The following is a 14,063-nucleotide window of genomic DNA, read 5'->3' on the forward strand; positions in this document are numbered from 1 at the left end:
TCCACAGAGATATTCAAGCAGCTGGATCCTGAGAACACTGGGACAATAGAACTCAACCTCATTTCTGTAAGTCAGCAGCTCCTGGCTCCTGGGGAAGCTGGTGGAAGATGGGTCAGTCAGACTGCATTGGGGTGACCTGAACAGGCTGTTCCTAGGGTGACCTGAACAGGCTGTTCCTAGGGTGACCTGAACAGGCTGTTCCTAGGGTGACCTGAACAGGCTGTTCCTAGGGTGACTTGAACAGGCTATTTTGGGGTGACCTGAACAGGCTGTTCCTAGGGTGACCTGAACAGGCCTTTCCTAGGGTAACTTGAATAGGCTATTTTGGGGTGACCTGAACAAGCTGTTCCTAGGGTAATATTCTTTTGGAAATTTTGCTTCTGAGTTGTTTTTTGTTGTTGTTTTGTTTTGTTTTTGTTTTTGTTTTTTCTGGTCTGTTGGAGATTAGCCTGTAAATGGTTGTAAAGTCCCATGATGCACTTTGATTTTCTATTTCTGAACTACTTGCTGATTCTCCTGCCTTGGAAAACACACCTGGCTTTCTCGTCCCATGAGCTTTGATTGGAACATGAGCACCAGGTTAAACTAAGATGACTGGGTATACCAGATGGCTGAGGAAAGAACTGATCAGCACTTGAGAGAATTTGCTTGTAGAATGAAACCCTTTGGGTGAAATTCAGGTTGGGTACTGGGAAGACCTACCATTTTAGGATATATCTTCTCAAAGTATTTTTTGAGACAAATACTTCTATTATCTCTCCTCTTTAACATGAAACTAACAATACATACATTTATCATATGTCATAAAAGGCTTATAATCTAAGATCAATCTAAGTCTGCTGTTCCCAACCTGTGGACTGCAACCTCTTTAAGGATCATCCGACCCTTTCACAGGGTCTCTTAAAACCACCAGAAAACATAGATATTTACATCATGATTCATAACAGTAGCAAAATTACAGTTATGAAGTGGCAAGGTTTATGGTTAGGGGTCACCACAACACGGGGGACTGTATTAAAGGGCTGAAGCATTAGGAAGGCTGAGCACCACTGCTCTAAGTCAATGTGGCAGGCAACTTCACAAAAAACAAAGCATAGGGCATCCTCTTGTCACCTGCTAACAGAAGTCTCACTCTGCTGCTAAGTGTTCACAAGGCCCTGGGTTTGAGTCCCAGCATGGCAGAAAAAAAAAAAAAAAAAAAAAAAGCAGCAGAGAATCCAGGACTACATGAATCCAGAAGGCCACAGAAGGATGCCGTACTGGGTGGGAATGGTCATCATTGATACTTCCCTATGTCACACAGAGGAACAGAATGGCGGGAAGACAGGGCTTAGGGTCTAACAACTTTTTTTTCTTGAATTTTGAACTCTAGTTTAAACCAACACTCAAACAGCTGGTCAATGCTCATTGTAAAGTACCTGTATCCAAGTGGAAACCTTTTAGCTAGTTACAAATGACCAGTTGCTTAAAGATATATATATATATATATCACCTAGGAAACACCCTTAGCCTAAGCCTGCGATTTAAAGGCAAGTCAATACAACTGGAACATCAAACATGCAATGCTAGGTTCTAGAAACTAGCCTATTTCTCATTCCTGCTGGATAGCCAACTCTAGCTCCCCCACCCTACTCCCTGTTCACACTGTCCCTTTCTGTTTCCTAAGAAATACCTTCTATTCACCCTCCATTTAGCTTACCTTCCCACAGGTTCCTAAAGATCCCTTAGAAGGCATTGCCAAGGATTAACCCTGTCTAGAAAGTCTCCCCTTAATTTTACTGTTGTTTTCATGATTTTCAACCTCAGTTGTGGGTTACATCACCCTGGAGGGCTTCCACACAGTCCTGCTGGCTTGGTGTATTCCACACCGATCTAGGGTCTAAGAGTTTCTGTCACTCCAATATAGAACCAAAGCTGAAGCCAGTGGTTTCTGGATGTCCACAACTCAAAACTTTTTTTAAATTTTTTGAGACAGGATCTCAAAAAATCCTGGCTGCCCTGAAATTTTCTATGTAGATCAGGCTAGCCTCAAATTCACAGCAATCTGCCTGCCTCTGACTCCCTAGTACTGGAACTCAAGGTATACACCACCACACCAGCCCTGAAACCTCTGATGTGATGTGTTGAGGCAGAAGTATGCAAATGCTCGTTCACACATTATTTGAGTGCCACTCTGCGTATTCAGTACTAATGCAACCACCAGTTGAATCATCCAATGGCTAAACTAGACTCCAGAAGTTAGGTAGAATGAACCGCTAGGGCACTGACATCTTAGTCCTTGGTAAGCTTTCAGGTTCAACCATCTTCCAGCAGAACTCAAAGCCACCTATAAAGCCTTTCACTTTAACGATGGCCCCTGAATAACTGGTTCTTTTCTTCACACAGTGGCTGAGTTTTTCAGTGCTCTGAAGTGACGTGCCTGAAAATTTCTAGTGGAAGACAACAGCCAATGCCCAAACTTCCAAACACTTCGTCTCTGGACCTCGACCTCATGGGAACATTTGCTTAAATGGATGACTAACCTGAAGAATATAACCGTCTGAGATAGATGAATTGTCACGTATCAGAGTAAAAGATTTGCATATTGATAAACCAAATGCAAATGAATTGCATAACCCTGGATAAGCTCGAAGAAAGCTTTATGCCTGTAAATAGTATATACTTTTTACTTCTACACCTTTTCCTGTTCACAGCAATATTAAATCAGGAAGGAATGCAGAGAGGCATTAAACAGCTGGACAAACAGTAAATCAATCTTAGAGGCCATAAGGCCTTGATGGGAATATTTAAAGAAATTTTTTTTAAGTTTTAAAATGCAGTGGTTGGGGCTGGAGAGATGGCTCAGTGGTTAAGAGCACTGACTGCTCTTCCAGAGGTCCTGAGTTCAATTCCCAGCAACCACATGGCGGCTCACAACCATCTATAATGAGATCTGGTGCCCTCTTCTGGCCTGCAGTCATACATGCTGTATACATAATAAATCTTTTAAAAAAATAAATAAAATAAAATGCAGTGGTGGCATCTGCCACAGAAGCCCAGGGACTGCCACTTGCCCTGAGCAAACTGGTAAATATAGTGATGCATCCTGAAGTAGTTTGATGGAGACATCTAAAGAGTCCAGGAACCAGGAGTGGTGGGTGGCACACCCCTGCAAACAGAGTTGGAGATAGAGGTCAACCAGGGCTACCTGGCAAGACGCTGTCTCAAAAAATGAAATGAGAAAAAAAAAATCATGGTTCCATTATTTGGTTCTAACAAAAGATGGTTTTTATACACTGTCATGAACAGTAAAGTCCTTTTAAAACTCAAGTCCTTGACCATATTTGGCCTTAAACATTTAAGTCTTACAAATAGTGAGTAGTGACAGCATCCTACCCTGAGCAACTGTAGCAGTACATCAGAGCCAGATGTCCAGTTTGCAAGAAGATCATGATCAAGGACAAGCAAGCTGTTGGATGCCTCAAATGTTTCTGTACTTCACCTAACCCCAGGGATTGTGCCTAGAGCTGGGGAGGACAGAGCTCAGGTCTTCATAAAACAAACAGGCTGGCTTCTTGATCTTGGGGAAATGCTAGCAACACTGTAAGCATCTTGCCTTATCTCCTTCCAAATGTACTGTTAATAAAGAGTTGCCAATGCAGTCACATCACACCTTGTTTTTGTTCCTAGAATGTGGCCCCTGTGGGAGGGTTTAAGAGCACACAGTGTTACAGCTGGGTTCTACTTAGACAGGTCTGCTGCTCTGAAAACTCATCCAATGAGAAGACATCTTAAACTAGCTATACAATGTTTTAAAACTAGTTCAGAAGTTCTCGGCATTCAACCAGAAAGGGCAGCCCTAATTTCACCTGTTTGTTGGTCTCTATCATGGCTCCATCACTTAGGCCAGCTCCCACAGGGTTAGGGAGGCAGCAAGAGAGCTGAGAAAACACCATATTAATTATAATAATTATTATATTATTATTAATAATATTATTAATTAATAACCTAGAGTTATGACTGTCGCTGGTGATCCTTGAAGAATAATAAAATGGGGCTGGGTGGTGGTGGTGCATGCCTTTAATCCCAGCACTCGGGAGGCAGAGGCAGAGGCAGGTGGACCTCTGTGAGTTTGAGGCCAGCCTGGTCTCCAAGTAAAAGGCACAAAGTTACACAGAGAAACTCTGTCTCAGGGTGGGAAAAAAAAAAAATAATAATAATAAAATGGGAAAGAAAGATGACTAGTAGGACAAGCCCATAGGGTCAAGGAAATTGGCTCAGACCAGTTGCCAAGGCATGCACATAACATATTCCTTATGAGCCAACCTGGAGTCTGCTGAGGGCCTAGCAACAGTCACTGTCAGAGTTCCTGATCATGCTCAGTCATTGAGGGACGACCACACAGACTGGGTGCTAGAAGGAGGGTACATAAGGCCTTCCCTGTTATTGAATTAGTGAGTTCGTTATTTGCCTTCAATGGACCTCCAGTGTCTGTGCTGTTGATGCTTCGCCTTCTCACCCCCTCCCTGGAGGGAACCAATAAAATCCAAGCAACAAATGACCTGATGAAAAATGCTACCTACTCTTTCATGGAAAGAGGTGGATTTTTGTTGTTGGTTCCCCACCCCCACGCAGGGGCAGGGAATATATACAGGGTTCATAAAGTCCAGGCAGACCTGCAACTATGGCCTTGAACTCCCAATCCTCCTGCCTCCACACCCACAGTGGGAATTTCAGCCCCATGTAAATAGTAGGTGGATTTCTCAAATGCAGCTAGAGTGGGCTGGAAAGGCTAAGAGATTTGAGTATGAATACGGAACAAACTCTGGTCACTGGTATGAGCTTCCTCTGTTCAGGACTGGGGGTTTAGGATAGAAAAAAGTGGATTGTCTCAGGACTACCGGTGACAAGGTCATGTAGATGAAGAACTGAAGATGGAGTAGGGTTAAGGAAGGTGATAAAATGTTTTAAATATGAGGCTAGGAGCCCCAGCTGGGAGAGGCTGGGAGTGAGGGCAGGGGTCCTGCCTTAATAAGCTGAGAGAAGAGGAGGGTCTCAGGTTAGGTGCAGAATGGGGAGCTGGCCACTCCCAAATGGCAGAGGCTATTCTAGACATCATGGGCTGGCACCATGTAGCCAGGCCCTCCTGCTGCAATTTAATCTCAAGGGCTGACCCTGTTGCCAACTGTGCTCTCTATTGCAATGAGGTGGGCAAGAAGAGACCCAGGTTCAGCTCCTAGAACCCCATGGCAGCTCACAACCTCCTGTAACTCCAGTCCCAGGGCATCTGATGCCCTCTTCTGACCTCCACAGGCATTGAATGCATGTAGCACACTAGCATATAAGCAGGCAAAACAACCATATACATAAAATGTTCAGTCTAAAATCAAAAACTGGGTGATGCCTGTTTTACAGGGAGGAAATAAACTCCCAAGCTTCTTGACCCCATAGGAACTGTCCTAACCAGCACCTCACCTCCACTCCCTAAACCTCTGTCCTGAATTGCAAGCCCAGACCTATCTTGTCCCTTCTGTGAACTGAGCACACATCTCTTGAGCGTTTCTTCTCACAGCTCCTCAGTGACACATCCTAGTCACACACCTGCCCTCCTGACCTGTCTTTCCCCCAGGGCCAGCGTTCTAAGCTGTCCCTCCTACATCCACTTCTTGTTGCCCAAATCACGTCTCCACCTGGTACCATCTAGTTAATTAACAGCCTATCAGTGTTCTAACAAGGCTAAGGACCAGTTACCCCCTCGTGCCAACTCCCAGGAACACCTTCCAGCCCTCCAGCCCACCCCCAACCAGCCTTTGCTACCTTTACTTCCATTTACTACTTCCTCTGACCTGAGCCCCCATTCTCCTGGTTTCCTTCTGTCCATTGCTTTTGTCAGCTCGGACTCCAGTCAGATGACACCACCTCCAGCCAAGGCTCCACTGCCTATTACATCAGAGCAAAGCTGACACTCTCCTCTTCAGCATGGCCCACTGCCGGGGGCCTCCTTCTCCCTTACTTTGCAAAAACCTATAAATTCTGCTTAGAATGACTTCAGCAGCAACACAGCAAACTGAAAAGCAATCCATGTTAAATATTAAGTAGTTTGATAAATTATGAGTTTTATATAGCCATTGAATCTTAACAATGGTAAGCAACAGAATACAGAATTGCTTACAGCATGCTCCCAATTATGCCATAAAAATCCAGACAAGACGGTTGGAGCCCATTCAGGTTTCCATACATAGACCCAGCAGATCTGCATAAAAAGGATGATTGGACCACAGGCCTGAGTACCAGGTGTCAGAGATGGTCTGCACTTGGCTGTGCTGGGAGGGGGGGGGGGGTCTTTTGCTCCACCCCTTGGCATTCCTTTAAATTCCCTAGGGGAGAAAGAGTCAGGGCCCGATGGATCCAGGCCCTCCTGAGGCTATCCTGTGTTTTCTATCTGTTTCTCTCCACTCTATACTTCTATCTAGTATTTCCTGCTGCTCCTACTCAAGAGTACCCTGGGGCAAAGTGTGGGGTGGGATGCCCTCCACAAAGACTACAAAAATATGCCTGACAGTATCTCTACAATGTCCACTGCCTAACTCTAAACAAGAATTCCTAGAAAGAAGCTGGGTCTTCAGAGACTGATCAGAAGTGCAGAGATGTGGAAAAGATCATGTTACAGGTCCAGGGGCTTAATCACCATACCTTGGGCTAATTTTAGGCCCTTGAATAGCCATTCCTTGCCTGCCTCTATGTCAGACTAACATCTGATGCCTAATAGATAAAAATTAGTCCACGAATCTAAAATCTAAGACTCATCAGATACTTCTGAGACCTATGGGATCTCCATCTTGCTGCCACTGCCTCTCTGATGCACCCACCAATTTCTTCTTAAATTGCCTTGACTTATGACTCTCTTTGCTCTACTTCTATAAAGCTTCATGAAACCACTTCCATGTGGACACATGGAACCTGGAGTAACCTGACTCCATGTTTCCTAGGCCTCAGTCACTGAAATTGGCTCCATAATAAACTATCTCTTATTCCCTTGAAGGCTGTGGTTTTTTGAGTCAATAACCTTTTTCTATATTCTCAAGTATTACTCCCAAGAAGCTTTGATACTTTAATAACAAAACAGGTTAAAAAAACAAAAACTACAAAGAGAATTCTTAGGATAAAGCAGTGGAAAGGCACCTTTGGTGGGCCTGGCCAAGGTATGCTGCTAAGAGATCACAGCATGCAACAGATGTAATGTAAGGGGTTTATTGGGGGATGGAGGGAGAGTCTGGGAACGGGGACATGAGAGAAAGATAGAAAGACAGAAAGAGAGACCAAGACTGGGAGACAGAGGGAAGGAACAAGACAGAGAAGACAATCTGGGGTGGCCTGTGTCGCTAGGCAACTCTACACAACCTGTAGCAGATGTGGAAAAGTACTGCACCTGGTGGTGGTGCCCAATTTACAACAAGAATATAAACAAATGGTAGGATTAAGGAATGTGCAACAGACCTTCTTGGCTCCCTCTCCTAATTTCCATATCTTCTATTTTCCTAGACTCACGTTAAGTCTTTAGCTTACTCTACAGCACTTTCCATGGTTCCTCTCAACAACTCCTTACGTTTCACAACATGGATTAGGAGGAAAAGTCTCAATAGAGGTCAACTGCTTGGCAAGGTCACACAATTAATTTCTGCAGTTCTAGAATTCAAGTCCTATTTGTTTCCTACTGTAACACCTCACACAAATTCAGTGGCTTCACAAAAATATTCCACACTTCTACAGACTGGGATCCAGCAAAAGTTTAAGTGCAGCCCACCCCCAGCTGTGGAATCATCTCCAGACAGATCAACTTGCCTGGTGGGGTGCTCTCATGTCCATATGGCTGAGGTCTTGTCTCCTCACAGGTTTTCAGTCCAGTTTCCCTAGTTTCTACACTTTCTAGTTCATGATCCTTCATCTTCAAAAATACCCCAAGTCTGCCTGACCACCCCTTCTGTCTCAGGCTCCTGCCTCCCTTCTGCTTTTCAAGGGCTTATGTGATTACACTGGGCCCACCTAGATAATCCAAGTTGATCTCCCTATTGTGTTAGCTGATTAAGAAATTTAGTCCTGAGATCTGCGCCAGACTCACTAACTGGGGAAGGGAGGTCCACTGGGTTTAGAATTTTCTCTTTTATGCATAATCTCCATATTTAATTCATTTCATTCTTTTTTGTTATCTGAAAGGTTATGTTCTGTTTTTCATCTACTTTCCTTGTTAGAATTCAGCTTTAAAAATGTCTAGAGAAAATAACCACTGCTTCTGCACTTATATCTTCTACTGAATTATAGTTCCACTAAGCAAAATGGGTTCTGAAACAACTCATTAACTTGTTTGGCAGTAAAGTAAAATTTAAAAATCAATGTATATACCTTTATGAAGAACTGTGAAAAAGAAATGAGAGCATTCAAATAGCCCAGCAGAGGTTTCAGGTCTGCTACCATGATCTCCAAGATCCTTTTTAAAATTACAAAATGAGGAACTGGAGAGATGGCTCGGTGGTTAAGAGCACTGACTGCTCTACCAGAAGACCAGAGTTCAGATCCCATCACCAACATCAGGTAGCTCACAAACCATTTTAACTCCAGTTCCAAGGGATCTGACACCCTGCCCCAGCCTCCATGGATGAAACACACACACACACACACACACACACACACACACACACACACACACACTTACTGACTCACTCACTCACATACGCCGCTCACCCTTTCTCTCTCTCTCTCTGTAAAAAAATGTAAGATATTCTAGCCATCCAGACTCGTGAACTGCAAGGCTCGGTTTTTTGTAATTAAGAACTGCTTCTCAATCATACAACTGTAAGGAAATATTACCACAGTTCATTATTTCTCAGCTGTGCATGAGATAGCCCTGTGGCTTATGACCTATAACCAAAGATGTTTATGACATTAAAAGGAAAATTTGATTAAGTGGCTTAGAGACTTAGAGACATAAAGTTTAATTTTATTACAATCATTTTTAAAATCAGCTATGATCTTGACAAATATGGTTAAGTCTATAACAAATCTCTAATTTTCAAGATACAAAAAGACAATAAATATAGATTCAAATTCAACCTAAAAACAATTCTAAATCTAACTTAGATTAGGTAGTGTAATGTGGTTTAAGTATTTCAAATATATGCATAATTCTTAAAATGCTCCAGGAACTCATACAATAGTTATTGCTCCGTGACAAGCAGCTAACAGTTTTTCACTGACAATACACAAGTGTGCAGCACTGGGGGCTCCCAAGGCCTGCCGGGGCTGGGAACAGTTGGAGAGGGTGCCAGATGACACTGGTCCTTTCTGGCACGAGACTGGTATGGGAACAGTGCCAAAACACCCTAAGCAGGACAAGAAGCTGATTTCCCAATAAATGGTCCGGTTTCTTGGAAACAACAGGCTCACTGCAGCCTACCTATATGCTGCCATGAACACTCTGCCCAGCACGGCACTGCTGACTCAGCATCTCAAGTCCCACTGCTCACGACCTCTGCACATGACTTCTTCAATCCTTCATTTTCTTCCAGGGCACATTCTTCATTGCTTTCAAGCTACATTGTCATTAAAGTAAGTCTTTTGAAACTTTTCCCACAACAATCATAGTATTTCTTCTAGCTTATTAATTCTTCAGTAACTCGTTTCAGGCCAAGCTCCTTTGTCTTGGTTTAATTCTTGGGTACAGCTGCAAGAGAGTTTAAAAAACATTTACATGTGCCATATGTATGGAAGTTCTGTGGTATCTCAATAATGCAGAAAGGAATGTGATACAGGAAACTGACTCAGAAAGCACTGAGCTGTGAAGAATGCTGGCCGCCTGAGTACGTAAGAGCTCCCACCTAGCACTGGTCACACTGGCTAGTCGCTGGAAGCCTGCTGGAGGTCACAAGGCCCATCAGCTGGAACAATACCACAGGGCAAAGACATGTAAAGCCCAGGCATCAACTCAACCACACAGCAGCCTGGGAAGCCAAACTGATGACAGCTGCTTGTCCACACCTGCGTGCTCCATCACAAAATAAAAAGTTAGCTTTGTAAGGTTTGCATGCTAGTTAGCCTGACTTACCTTTTTTTTTTTTTTTTGGTTTTTTGAGACAGGGTTTCTCTGTGTAGCTTTGCGCCTTTCCTGGAACTCACTCGGTAGCCCAGGCTGGCCTCGAACTCACAACAGAGATCCACCTGGCTCTGCCTTCCAAGTGCTGGGATTAAAGGCATGCGCCACCACCGCCCGACCTGACTTATCATTTTATAAATATAAACCTGTTATTTAAAGTTGGCTCAGGGGCTGGGGACACAGGCACTGGCAAGTTGGCTCAGCAGGTTAAGAACACTGGCTGCCAAGCTGCATGACCAAGTTCAATCTCTGAACTCCCAAATTGTCTTCTGACCTCCACACACTTACTGTGGCACATGCATAAACACACATGCACACACATAAAGTAAATGTTTTTAAAACTCCTTAAAAGTCATGTTATAGACTGCAAATATGCACAACTAGTTATCAATTTATAATAGATGAGCTAGGTTGATGAGACACATCTGTAAACCTAGCACTGAGAAGGCAGGAGGATTGAGAGTTTGAAGCCAGCCTCAGCTACATAGCAAAACCGTCTCATCCCCTCCCCCACAAAAAGGGAGGGGGAAGATTAAGCATGTCAGAACAACTGTAATCCCAGCACTTGAGAGACAAAGGCATGATGGAGAGATGGCTCAGCAAGTGATTACACAATAAATGCTGCTCTCTGGAAAGCAACGGTTAAGTTACAGGAAATGACTTAAAATGGACTTTTGACAAGCAATCATAGGAAAGGGAGAGTCACTGTCAGAATACCAGGTACCAGGGCCAAAGTCACTTAAACACCCAAGCAGAGGAACCTTAGCAGGCAGGTGTGACTTGGAGAAGTCTCCCCAGGCTTCGACCTAGTATCTATGTGAGAGACCCTGTCTGTCTGATGCTTGATGAAAACCTACCAGTGGAAACATTGACCCCCTGCACTGTCTGCACACAAAGCTCAGGGGCAGGCTTTTCTAGTCTTTCCTACCACCTGCTTATTCAGAACAGAAAAGTTCCAAATGGATCAGCAGGGCTGTGGAACCCAGTGCCCGTGACCTACATGACGCATGTATCCATGACCTCCACCCTTCCTTCCCTTAAGCCTCTTTCTATTCCTTACCAATAGCAGACCTGCAAGCAGGCACCTGCAATCTACCTATGCTATTTCTCTCATTCTTGCATACACCCAACACACCTCTGTGTGCATAAGCCACACAGAAGAATACCCAAGTCCATCAAAGAGCTTGTCTTTGTTTTTCTATTCCCCAAGTGCTGGGGATATGGGCATGACCTATGGCACCTGGCTTAAACCCATAGAAGAGCCTAATGCAGAAATCTTGAAAACACATTATTCTGGCTTTCAAATCTATTAATATTTCCTAAGTATAATCAGATGCACTGTAGATATGGCTGTGAATCTAAATTAAGAGCATCAGAAATGTAAGCTTCATGTGTCTTTTTAAAAGATTTAAGGTGTATGAGGGTTTTGCCTGCACGTATGTACATATACCATGTGTGTGCAGTGAGCAGGCATTGGATCCCCTAGTACTAGAGTTTATATAGATGGTTGAGAGCTGCCATAGAGATGCTGGGAACTGACCCTGGGTCCTCTGCAAGAGCAAGTGCTCTTGGCTGCTGGGCTACCTCTCCAGCTCAGTATCATGTGTTATTAACAAAGGGCAGTAAGTTGCACTGGATCTACACAACAGTTCATGCAAAGCTGCTTTACACACATGAAACATGGTCAGTGTTGGAGCGACTTACTCCTAGCAAGTTGCGTGGAACATATCCTTCCTTGTCATTAAGGCGTGCCCACCACCACTCGATTTCATCCTCATCTTCCCTGTGGATGACAGTCATGCAATCTCCTTCTCTCATGAGCAGCTCATCTTCATTCTGGGGCTCATAGTCCCACAGTGCATAGATGACTCCCTTGTTCATTATGCCCATTTTCTCCTGGACTCCTACAACAGAGACAGAGGAAGCGAACACACAGGATTACCACTCAGATTACACCACTCGTAAGAATTTTAAACTCGACGAAACAAATGGGAAAAGGATACTCACTAGAACGTCAGAACTACTACATTAAGCATTCAATAAATAAATGACCCAGCCGGAGAGAAACTAGAAACCCAGCAGTGACTATAGAACACGGAATGATGCTGTACTACAAGGCCAAAAACAGACACTTCCTAGGAATCTTGAAAAGCTTGCATTCCCCAAAGAGGAAGCCTTCTGCTTGCCCAGGAGCTAAAAGAAAAACTGCTTGAACCCAGGACATTAAAAGAGGAAATGATAGGCTTGTCAACTTTTGGCCTACTTCTAAGCATAGCGACCAGGAGCTCTGCAACCTCAGTCCTCACCAGACACACAGAGCAAACAGGAAAATTTTCAGAGCGCTCTATCAACGAAGAAAAAGGACAACATCTCGTGTGGTAGATGCAGAATACAGCAGTTTAGTAAGAAGTCTGCATATGGTTATTTTCTATGCGTGGGAAATCAGAATTCTGTATGTTGAAATCTACAAAGGGGAGAATTCCCAAAAGGCCGTTTTCCAGCAGTTACTTAATGACTGTGAGTTAGGTCAACTCCCTCGTCCTGTGCCCTGGGGTGAAGGGCAGCACAGGACACAGAAAGCAGAGGAAGGCAAGTGGGGCTGGCAACAAGGTTTACAGTACACAGTTAATTTTCATCTGCCTTTATGTCTTAAAAATACAGGAAAATATCTGCTTGACTTCTGAACATACTTTTCCAGCTCTGAACACCCAACAATTACTTATCAGCCTATAACAAATAATGTATCAATTAATAAGCAATATGTGCTGTATCTTTTGCTCTGGGCAAAACAAAACAAAAACAAAGAAATGAAATGTTCTTTTCCAAAAGACAGTAAGACCTTTTTAATAACATGAAGACCAGGTCAGGACAAAAGCTGGAGTGTCACTCAGTGGGAAATCATTCATGAAGCATGTACAAAGCCCCGGGTCCCACCCCAACATCCCAGACAAGGCTGTACAAGAAAACCTCACACAAATCTAACTCCGCCATGTTTTAAAGCTTCATTTTGTTCTTGCTTGGGATGGGAATGGAAAGAAATCCTAGTTTTCAATGACATTTCCATTAAAAATGGGGGGCAGGGAGGCAGGGGCAGCCCTGAAGACATGCTTAGTTAAGAGCACTGCGGGGGTTGGGGATTTAGCTCAGTGGTAGAGCGCTTGCCTAGCAAGTGCAAGGCCCTGGGTTCGAATCTGTCCCCCCCCCCCCCCAAAAAAGAGCACTGCCTGTTCTTCCAGAGGACCTGGGGTTTAATTCTCAGCACATGGTGGCTCACAACCCTCTCTAACTCCAGTTCTAAGGGATCCAATGCCCTCTTCTGGCCTCCAAGGACATTGCATGAACGTGGTACACAGACATACACATAGGCAAACCATCCACATGCACAGAATAAAAGAAAATGAAATAGGAAAATAATATTACAAAAGATCCACATATCAGAGGTCAGGTTCTTCTCCCTCAGATGGGAGCTGTGCCCAGTCCATTACCAGTAGTGAACCTTCATAATGTATCATCACCCCTGAAATCTGTGGTATAATTCATCTATCAAAAAAGTCTAACCAAAAATCCTTTATGTCTTTTTTTAAAGTCATTGTCTATCATATGAATTTATATAATGTTAATGCCAAAATACTCTATTGGTCCAAAGTTGAAAACAAACAAAATGCAATCATAAGTCTCAATAATTATTCTAGATAGTTTGAAGGGCTGGGCGTCATTCAATGGTAGAGACCTACTAGCATGTGTAAGACCTTAGGTTCAAAACTAGTGCCACAAAATGAACAGGAAAAAAGGGAGGGAGGGAGGGAGGGGGGGGGGGGGAGAGGAAGGGGGAAGAGAGGGAGGAGGGAGGGAGGGAGGAGGGAGGCCAAACACTTAGGGAGATGACAGGGATTTTGTGGGCTTCAAGAACTCCCTCTCTTCTCGCCTACAACCAGAA

General features: G+C 43.9%; 2 protein-coding genes across 5 annotated transcripts in view; one reads left to right on the top strand and one right to left on the bottom strand.

The window, feature by feature from the left end:
* Nucleotides 1–2,832, top strand: part of Capn2 (calpain 2) — a 55,164-nt gene extending 52,332 nt beyond the window's left edge. Inside the window, exons 20-21 of the mRNA XM_036202157.1 lie at nucleotides 8–66; nucleotides 2,386–2,832. Coding sequence (XP_036058050.1) covers nucleotides 8–66; nucleotides 2,386–2,409 — 83 coding nt within the window. The 3' untranslated portion in view covers nucleotides 2,410–2,832. The remainder of the gene's footprint in view (nucleotides 1–7; nucleotides 67–2,385) is intronic.
* Nucleotides 2,833–8,952: 6,120 nt separating this feature from the next.
* Tp53bp2 (tumor protein p53 binding protein 2) overlaps nucleotides 8,953–14,063 on the bottom strand; it is a 52,576-nt gene continuing 47,465 nt past the window's right edge. For 2 of the 4 annotated variants that reach the window (XM_036202272.1, XM_036202274.1), the window contains 2 exons: nucleotides 11,831–12,030; nucleotides 8,954–9,697 (listed from right to left, as the gene is read on the bottom strand). In XM_036202272.1, the coding sequence (XP_036058165.1) occupies nucleotides 9,656–9,697; nucleotides 11,831–12,030 (242 nt within the window). In that variant the 3' untranslated portion in view covers nucleotides 8,954–9,655. Of the gene's footprint in view, nucleotides 9,698–11,830; nucleotides 12,031–14,063 lie in introns of those variants that run through there. The other 2 variants (XM_036202271.1, XM_036202273.1) reach the window with 2 other exon arrangements.

This window comes from Onychomys torridus, chromosome 11 (genome assembly GCF_903995425.1).
Source record: "Onychomys torridus chromosome 11, mOncTor1.1, whole genome shotgun sequence".
Taxonomy (NCBI): domain Eukaryota; kingdom Metazoa; phylum Chordata; class Mammalia; order Rodentia; family Cricetidae; genus Onychomys; species Onychomys torridus.